The sequence below is a fragment of the Pagrus pagrus genome (genome assembly GCF_965226575.1).
Source record: "Pagrus pagrus genome assembly, chromosome: 19".
NCBI classification, from domain to species: Eukaryota; Metazoa; Chordata; class Actinopteri; order Spariformes; family Sparidae; genus Pagrus; species Pagrus pagrus.
Window position 1 is genome coordinate 9,481,792 of NC_140203.1, and position 9,938 is coordinate 9,491,729.

Genomic DNA, 9,938 nt, shown 5'->3' on the forward strand with positions numbered 1-9,938 from the left:
GGTTTGTTTACATGCTGCTCAGATGATCAAGATTTTAGGATTGTGATGAATATTTTACTATATATTTGTGATTATCTATAAAGAAAAAAAAGAAGATAATAAAATGTACCCAAAATTCCTACCTGAGTGAAGATAAAGGAAAGATATGGTGCTAAAATAGTGCAACAAAAGCACAAGTTAGAGTTTATTATAGCATTTAGGTCTTCTTTGGATCTATGCGCTTATAATGAGGATCTTTAAATAAATATAAATGTAAAGGGGTTTATTACCTATTAAGTAACACTTGGTACACTGACCTTAATTTGAAGTATTACCCATTTCCGGTTAATGATGTTATAGAAAAACGTAGTAAATTTGATCAGAAAAGTCAAACATATACCTAAATACCTCAGATTAAATTATTCTAGTTAAACCATTAAGATGTTAGAAAAAAAGTTTTATACTGTAGACTGCTGAAGCCTCATGTTAGTTTAAGATAAACATCAGGACATATTTTTTATACAAAACAAGTATTGAATTTTGACCCCCACCACCTACATTGAAAGTGACCTTTTAATGGCCATGAACCGGAGGAATGATTACAGCAAGCATAACTTGTTTCAATGTTCATATGGATAGCTAACCATTGTTTCAAGGCAGTCTTGAACATTTTGAAAACCTGATTCATCCCCATATATGAAAGCAAAACAAATAAAGCACATTCATAATTAAATATCAGATTCATCTTTAATCACTCATTCACACATATGTACAACACATTCTTCCCAAGTCAATTAGTACATAACTGTCTCAGCAGCTTTCTCTTGAAGTGTGTGCTGCACAAACATGACCGGAGACCTCAACATTTTCACAAGGGAGACAAAAAAGGGACAAATCTGTAGAGAGAGACTGTCTTTGTTTTAGGAGAGGTAGATAAAGCAATCGTGATGAAGTCAGCTCTAGGCAGAGTGAGTGTGTTTGACTGGTTCTGTTCAGCCTTAATGTCAGACCCTTTAGTTGAGGCGACGGCACTCAGCTTCTCTCACTCCGACAGCAGAGTGGATTGTATTGGCTTGAGGGTCCTTCGGCTGATCCTCCTCTCCTCCATTATTGGCTTCCTCTTCCCTGTTGGTGTGCGGCAGAGCATATCATCGAGGGTTAGCTGGGTCACCTGATCGGATTGCTCGAGCAAAGTCAGTACCTGCTCCACTTTCTTCATGTGCGGTCCGCCTTCTCTCCGCAAGCGCAGCAAATCCACCTGAAACAAGTCGCAAGACACCGCTGTGGAAACTGTCTCTCTGTAGCTTGTATTAACTTTTTTAAGGAAATATTTCCAGTCCCAGTGAAGGATCAGACCATTTTATTTTTATGTTAGGTTTTCCCTTTATTCTGTTCATAGGAAAACAGTAAAACATTTTATAAAAATATCTCCAGAACAAAAGCACTAATATTAATAGCAAGATTAAGTTTAAACATTTGCCTAGCGCATCTTGAGCTAACCTGTGTCTTATGGTGTTATTTTTTTAAACCTATAAGTTGTATTAATGTCGTTGCTCTGACAGTCCAATGTTTGACTTACCACCTCTTGAGAAAATTCAGGCTTCTTTACAAAAGAAGGGCTTTTAGGCAACATGGCTGCAGACAGGATGGAAACGGCATCTGTCACTGCTCCTGACATCGCTAGTAATAAAACCTAAATCACAATAAAATAAATACATTAACACTGAATGACGACTTCAAGACATTATGTATACACACCTTACATGATGCAACCTTACCTTCAAATTTAGGCATAATCTGCTGTCAATACTCATTATTTGTGAATACAACGACTGTGCCTTTTCAATGTCATTCTGGAACAAATACAAAACAGGTGATTCATGATATTTTAATATTTTCCACATCTTTCTGCATGAATGAAAGGAACAGAAGGAGAAGATATAACTCACGTGTCGAAGTGCTAAAGCTACAGCAAAGCAGTAAGCATGTCTGGGGATGACGTGCCCTTTGGTCTGTCTGTCCTCTATCAGAGCAGTGCAGATCTTGTAGGACTCTGTAGTGTTCTGAAAACAATAAAAACACAACCCTGACTGACTGTGAAGAGTTTTTAGGTATTAAAACATAATCTCGCCATAAATTTAACTATTGGGACTGTAATAAAATTAGGGCTGCACGATATGGAAAAAAATCATAGGGATTATTTTCACAGATAATGCTCTAGAAAGGCAAAGTCCCATCCCTTCCAATGTGCCCCATGGGACCTTATTTTGGAAAGAATTGTACTGTATTCAATGGTGAGAAACACATTTTTGATCCTGTTTGAATTGTGCAATGAATTACACATTTTTGTCAATTAAAAATGTAATTTTGCAAGTAAAGAAAGTTGCAGTTTGTTGTAAAGATCGTAAAATGATGTTTAGTTCTGTGTAAAACTGCTCGATGAACTACATCGTCTCAATATACGTCATCAGTACCAGCGTGGCTATCACTTTGTCTCAGAAAAAGTACTTAAAAAGGTGAAAATCACAACAACTTTGGACATAGATAACTGCAGTTATGTGAGAGAAAGGTAGTCAGTTTTGTGAGCTCGCTAATATGAGGTGCAAGACTTTAAGGTTTCTCTTATGGGTTGGGCAGGGCTTCGCCTCTATTTTAAGATAAGATTCACAATTGATGATGACCCTTTTTGCATCACAATTTTCATTTGTACTGAAAAAACTATTACGCTTACAATGATTTGTGCTTTCTTAGGGTCTGTGCCAAACAAACAAGTTTTCTTACATTTAGTGAATAAGATTTCTAGGCCAGAGCATCTCTGCAGCAATACAGTACTTCATTGTAATCTTTCTTTGTCTCGCTTGGGCATATTGCAGTTTCAATAATATTTCAATAACTGTGCATCCCTAAATAAAATAACCTTCAATTAATTTGAACATTACCAGTTTATAGCAGGTGCCGATCGCCAGTGTCATTGTGTCTTTATTAAATGGTACACCTTGGCTCCTCATGGTTCTTAGTACCTCCAGGGCCCCTGCAATAGCCAAGGTTTGGAATATTACATACATGTGATAATAATTTCAGAAATAAAAAGAAACACTGTTCAAAGTTTAATCTGTCACTTACTTTCATAAGAGCCTTTTGTGAATAACATGTCTATGGCGATGTTGAAGGAGGTTGCATCCTTGAAAAATCCTCTCATATTCTGTGACAACAAATATGAGAAAAGAATCAATCCTATCTTTTTTTTTCCCTCTTGTGGCACTTTGTCAATAGTCAGTGTTTTGGTTGACTTACCTGATCTGTAAGTGTAGCAGCAGCCAAGTCCTCCAGACCCAGCTCATAGCACAGTCTCATAAATAGAGGACCAAATTTGAACTCTCCATGTGCCAAGTTTCTGTTCTCTGCATGATACCTTGAGAGTGCAAATAAAATAAGTATCTATATATAATTCAGATACTTGAGGACAGTCAAAATGATAGTGGATGGGATGTAATCTCCTTCTATCTAATGTTTGTGACAGAAAATGCAAAGAATGAACAGAAAATATGTACATTTGTTAGTGCTAAAACAAACAGTGCTTTACAAAATTGGCAATAAAAGGATGAACTTCACCTATAAATGGCATCTCTGGCTATCATCATGTCATCTGCAGACTGGCACAAGTGAAGCAGAAGCTTCAGCTCATCTCTCAATATCAGCTCATTCATTTGCATCTTCTCACTGAAGAGCTCAATATAATTTCCTGTAAAATGAGGGGAAACAATGAGCTCTTATGCACCAACACACATGACAGAAAAATTCAGCTTGGAGACAGTAGTGAGAACTACATTACCTTTGTATCCAGTGACAAGGTGAGCCACAGCCAGCTTCCTTTTCTGGAAGTTTTGTAGTTTGATAACATCCTCTGACAACAGGTGCCTCTTAGCTGCAGAGAAAGCAGTTTTAATAATTCAGATTAATATAAACATGCAGTGGTGTTGTGTGGTAAAACTAATGGTGGGACAGTTTCAGGGCAAGCAAACATTAAAAATCACCTCTATTTTAAGGAAAGCTCAAAGACCCTTGTATCATCATTTAGCATAGCTTGCTATCTTACGATGCCATAATGTAGGTTATTTACATGGGGCTGCTGTACGTTAGCTTCTCTGCCTGTAAAGCAGCGAGTTTTAATGGTCACTTGTGTATCCGACAGGACACAAGTTGGCGAGTTTTATTCGTCTTACCTCCTACACAGCCTTCAATCCAGCCTGGCTGTACAACACTACAAAACACACTTTTGGAGGACTCACGAACCAGCGACCGACAACATTTACCGAGCCTGGCCAGCGCCATATTGCCCACTGACTGTACCATAAAAAACGACAACAAAGGGGATGCTATCGGAGATGTTATAGCGTTTTAAACTACCAAATGCTGCCTGAAATGGCCCAATATTAATTTGAATAAACCAGTACCCAATAATAATTTTGATTTGAGTTTGACATCGTTCGTAGCTATTTGTTTCAATTTGTTTTTTATTTTGTAATGCGCAATTAGCAGTTGGTATCATCCAATATGGCGGCGCCCTGTGATCCGGTGTTGTATCGAGCTCATGGATCTATAATATAACCTCCTTAGAGCCTCCTTTCATATTGAACAGAGAGAAACAGTATCTGACAGTAACTCTACAAGCTGTCAGGATGCGTTCCCCCTGTTGTAAATGGTCAAATTTAAAGATATCAGCCTGAAAATCACAGGACTTGTCTGTTGTGGGGAAAGAAGTCAGCAGTATGAATTTGAAAGATGTGTGAGCCTCCTTTCATATTGAACAGAGAGAAACAGTATCTGACAGCAATACTCCAAGCTGTCAGGATGTATTCCCCCTGTTGTAAATGGTCAAATTTAATGATATCAGCCTGAAAATCACAGGACTTGTCTGTTGTGGGGAAAGAAGTCAGCAGTATGAATTTGAAAGATGTGTGAGCATCTTTCATATTGAACAGAGAGAAACAGTATCTGACAGCAATACTCCAAGCTGTCAGGATGTGTTCCCCCTGTTGTAAATGGTCAAATTTAAGGATATCAGCCTGAAAATCACAGGACTTGTCTGTTGTGGGGAAATGAGTTAGCGGTATGAATTTGAAAGATGTGTGAGCCTCCTTTCATATTGAACAGAGGGGGAACATGTCTGACAGTAATACTCCAAGCTGTCAGGATGCGTTCCCCCTGTTGTAAATGGTCAAATTTAATGAGATCAGCCTGAAAATCACAGGACTTGTCTGTTGTGGGGAAAGAAGTCAACAGTATGAATTTGAAAGATGTGTGAGCATCTTTCATATTGAACAGAGGGGGAACAGTATCTGAGAGTAATACTCCAAGCTGTCAGGATGCGTTCCCCCTGTTGTAAATGGTCAAATTTAATGGTATCAGCCTGAAAATCACAGGACTTGTCTGTTGTGGGGAAATCAGTCAGTAGTATGAATATGAAAGATGTGTGAGCCTCCTTTCATATTGAACAGAGAGAAACAGTATCTGACAGTATTACTCCAAGCTGTCAGGATGCGTTCCCCCTGTTGTAAATGGTCAAATTTAATGATATCAGCCTGAAAATCACAGGACTTGTCTGTTGTGGGGAAAGAAGTCAGCAGTATGAATTTGAAAGATGTGTGAGCATCTGTCATATTGAACAGAGGGGGAACAGTATCTGACAGCAATACTCCAAGCTGTCAAGATGCGTTCCCCCTGTTGTAAATGGTCAAATTTAAAGATATCAGCCTGAAAATCACATGACTTGTCTGTTGTGGGGAAATAAGTCAGCAGTATGAATTTGAAAGATGTGTGAGCATCTTTCATATTGAACGGAGAGAAACAGTATCTGACAGTAATACTCCAAGCTGTCAGGATGCGTTCCCCCTGTTGTAAATGGTCAAATTTAATGATATCAGCCTGAAAATCACTGGACTTGTCTGTTGTGGGGAAATAAGTCAGCAGTATGAATTTGAAAGATGTGTGAGCCTCCTTTCATATTGAAAAGAGGGGGAACAGTATCTGACAGTAATACTCCAAGCTGTCAGGATGCGTTCCCCCTGTTGTAAATGGTCAAATTTAATGATATCAGCCTGAAAATCACAGGACTTATCTGTTGTGGGGAACTCAGTCAGTAGTATGAATATGAAAGATGTGTGAGCCTCCTTTCATATTGAACAGAGGGAACAGTATCTGACAGTATTACTACAAGCTGTCAGGATGCGTTCCCCCTGTTGTAAATGGTCAAATTTAAGGATATCAGCCTGAAAATCACAGGACTTGTCTGTTGTGGGGAAATGAGTTAGTGGTATGAATTTGAAAGATGTGTGAGCATCTTTCATATTGAACAGAGGGGGAACAGTATCTGACAGTAATACTCCAAGCTGTCAGGATGTGCTTTACCTGCTATAATGGAGCTGGATTTAAGACAAATATGATAAAATAGCGATTTATATTTAGCCTATAAATGAATGAGCATTCTTCCAAAAGTCCATAACATTCAAAATGAAAAGTCTCTCACAAATATAATATTTTTTATTGATAGAAATAACAGTAGTTGGTTGTGTTAATAAAGACATAAAAACACAAACATATGTGCTGTTGTCCCAGTTTAAAAATATAACTAGACAGTCATGAAATTTGGATTTCACTTCTACAATTCAACATCTTCAGATAAAACTCGCTAACAAAAGTCAGTTTTGAACCTCAGCTCTCTCCACAGCGCCTCTGTAGCACGAGCACAACAGCTCGGGGGCGAGCTTTTTGTGAACGCGCGCTTCCTTCGCCCTTCGTGCCATTTCGGAAGGGGGCGGGACGAGCGGAAACGCATCTCGACGAGGAAACCGAGCTCGATACAACACCGGCCCAGCAGTACAGCACAGTACTTTTTAATACCATGTAATTTATGTTACCCTCGTGTATTTCGTCTCTGTCGCACGAAGTTGTGGTGTTTTTTTGAGGATCATGTTGTCTTCGCAAGAAATGGGACAAACATTTTATTAACAGACCAACGCCAGCAGTTTAAAAGGTGTTCATATTTTAACCTCCAGGTGGTGCTGTTGCACTGCACTAAAATGACGTCTGATGACGCTCATGCACATATACGCAGTTTTGGGCTTTTAGTAGTATAGTTTGTCGTGAATACAGCTATAATACAATGCATACTATTAGTTTAGTGATATGAATTAACTTTAAATGTATAATAACTAATTATACCCATTGAAATGAGGTAATAATAGGAAAGGGCACTCTGTAGGCTATTTTAACAATCCATTAATTTGACTTTAATTTTGAAAAACGCATGTTTTTCAGGGTTGTCAAGTTAACTTCAAAAGTGCAAATGAAGTACTCTATAGGGAAATAGCTTCATATGTGCTCTCAAATGTACTTTATTTACAGTATGTGCCTCAGTAAAAGTCCCAAGAGTCTGGTCTTAACTTGGCAAACCTTACCTTTGGTTTGGAATAATTCACTCAAACACCACATACAAAACATGTTTTATGAAAATTGAGTAAAAGAGTTCATGTATCTCAAGAGACTTCTAGGGTTAAAGACAAAGAGTCTTTATTTTTATCACACATCATACGATCTACAGCATGCTGAAACTGGTACTCCCATCCCGAGGGAGCACTGAGCATCCGATGTACAGTACAGTGCCCTGGGACCAACTCAAGATCGAAGCCAGTGCCTTGTTCTTGTTCACTGACTGGAGAATTAACCTAATGTACATGTTTTGATGTTGTTTGGGGGGCGGACTCATCATCAAAGTAACCGAGATAAACCCACACAAGCAGGGGGAGAACATGCCACCACCACACAGAAAGGCCCTGCCCTAGCCAGGATTTGATTCCAGGACTTTCTTGCTGTGGGGAAACAGTGCAAGGTTTAATTAAAATTAGTTATTTTCTCTTTTGAATATATCTGACAGCTGTGGTTTGGCAAATAATTATAATCCAACTCCCCCCTGAATTTATACAATTTTGGGTAAAAGGCTGTTGAAACCGTTCAGAATTTCTTGCACAATGATTACTTTTGGTCCAAATGTTATGTTGGAAAAATTGAAAACTACAAGTAGTTCTATCATTTCGGATAAACCTCTGCTCTACTTGAGTATAGGAGGCCTCGGTGAACACCAAACCCTTGCTCTAGTTAGTGTACCCATTGACCTCCACAGCATTACATAACCGAGGACTTCAATCCTTACAAAGGCCTGCTGCAGAACTGTGAATATCACAAAGGCACACAATGTATGTGTAAATTTCATCATAAAAATCTAATGTTCTTCACACAGGATTTAATGATGAGATGTGAATTTCCACTGCAGCCATTCGGTAGATTTCTGCAGAAACATAACTGCTAAACTTGCTGCCATTTTGAGAAGTGAGCTGAATGTAAGTTGTAAAAAAAAAAAGAAAAGAAAAAGCATTACAATGATTGAGGTGCTTCTTAAATTAACTCCTAAGATAGACTATCTCGCACAGAGAAAATAGGGCTGGGACAGGGAGGTTCCCCACTGTTGCCTTGGCAACAAGATCTCAGCCCATCCAGCTGAGATTGCTTGCTCAGCCAATCAGACACAGGGTCTTGGATAATTTATGGTATCCTGCAAGGTGTATGAGTCTCTGTGGGCTTCCCTCTATCTCTCACTCTGCATATGTATGTGTTTGCATGCATTTTAAAACAGGCTTTCCCACATTCAGCTCATCTACAGCTACAGGTTGAGGGTTTAGTGCAGAGGCAGCTATTGTTAAGGTGTTCAAATACTGCATAATCAAAAGGGAAATGCAGCTCTGTTTGTAGTGCGGTCTATTTCGGTACACAGACTTTGATTTCCCGGACAGCCAGGTTCCACTGACAGACAGCAGCTCTTACATCGTCTTTGATTTATCCCTGTGTGCACTTCCCTTTGGTTTTGGAAAGCGCCCGGGGTGTCCCATCATCATTAATAAATGTCCCCACTGAAAGAGTTTTGGCACAGAATAAAAAAAACAGCTGGTACTGATTAGTGTGTCAGGCTGAGTGCCACAGTTGTAAAGTCACTGTCCTTGAAAGAGAATTAAATAGGTTAGCTTCCAGTGGTGGAAAGTAACGTAGTACATTTACTAAATTGAGGTACTTTACATGAGTATGTCCATTTTATGTGACTTTATACTCCAAGGACAGACTTGTACTTGTGGAGTATTTTTCACAGAAAGATATCAGTATTTTACTGAAGTAAAGGATCTGAATACTTCCTCCTCTGCTTTCATCTATAGCAAGACTTGTGATTAGCATTTATATGCATGGTGCCTGTTCACTCAGTGGCTGACTTTGTACTGAATCATAAATGCTTGTAGCTGCATGTTAGCTTTTGATAAATGGTAGGAAAGCTTTCTCATTTGCATAACTCCTGTATAATAATGTAGTACTACACAGACAGGCGTATAAAGCTTTCCATTTACTGGAGTGCAGTATATTTTCTGGAAAAGCACTGAGAGACATCAGACATGTGCACTCATGGTCCCCCCACTGTTCAACAAAGGATGTTGAATTGTGGAGACATGTCCTCTTATCCTGCTCTGCTCTCAGTCAGTCAGTATCCCCAGGGCATCTGATCTAAGAGGTCATTCAGTTCACCACACACCACACTCTGTGATGTTATATTCTCATATATATATTTATATATGTTATTTTGTTATGCTGTAAAGCTTCATATATTTTATTAATTGACATGTTTTTTAAATCACTTTTTTTTTAATTGAAAGCAGTTTTTACAGTTGAAAGCAGCACATCATGTTCTTAGGTTCAAGCTACAGATGCATATCATGGTACCCACAACGAAGGATATGCATGTTAGACATAACTGTATGGTCATATTCATATTGTAAGTTGATTCATAGGCGATGAGTTGTGGCTGCCCAGTATTCCTTCACAGCTAGGATGAAATACATCTGTACACAATACAATAAAAAAAT

General features: G+C 38.7%; 1 protein-coding gene across 1 annotated transcript; it reads right to left on the bottom strand.

Moving 5' to 3' along the window:
- Positions 1-787: 787 nt before the first annotated feature.
- On the bottom strand, positions 788-4,347 carry ptcd2 (pentatricopeptide repeat domain 2). The gene is made up of 10 exons (XM_084382652.1): positions 4,203-4,347; positions 3,812-3,904; positions 3,592-3,721; positions 3,274-3,391; positions 3,103-3,181; positions 2,919-3,010; positions 1,929-2,042; positions 1,758-1,832; positions 1,559-1,672; positions 788-1,237 (listed from the first exon to the last, which is right to left on the bottom strand). Exons 1-10 carry the CDS (start codon positions 4,330-4,332, stop codon positions 1,022-1,024), a joined length of 1,161 nt encoding a protein of 386 aa, XP_084238778.1. The 5' UTR covers positions 4,333-4,347; the 3' UTR covers positions 788-1,021.
- Positions 4,348-9,938: the final 5,591 nt, after the last annotated feature.

Bases quoted from the DNA above. Each gene is read 5' to 3' on its own strand.
- ptcd2 (XM_084382652.1), bottom strand. From the start codon at position 4,332: ATGGTACAGTCAGTGGGCAATATGGCGCTGGCCAGGCTCGGTAAATGT. The intron at 3,905-4,202 runs GTAAGACGAATA...CTTTCTCTGCAG, and splicing joins GATTGAAGGCTGTGTAGGAG to CTAAGAGGCACCTGTTGTCA. The intron at 3,392-3,591 runs GTGAAGTTCATC...TGCACTCTCAAG, and splicing joins GCCAGAGATGCCATTTATAG to GTATCATGCAGAGAACAGAA.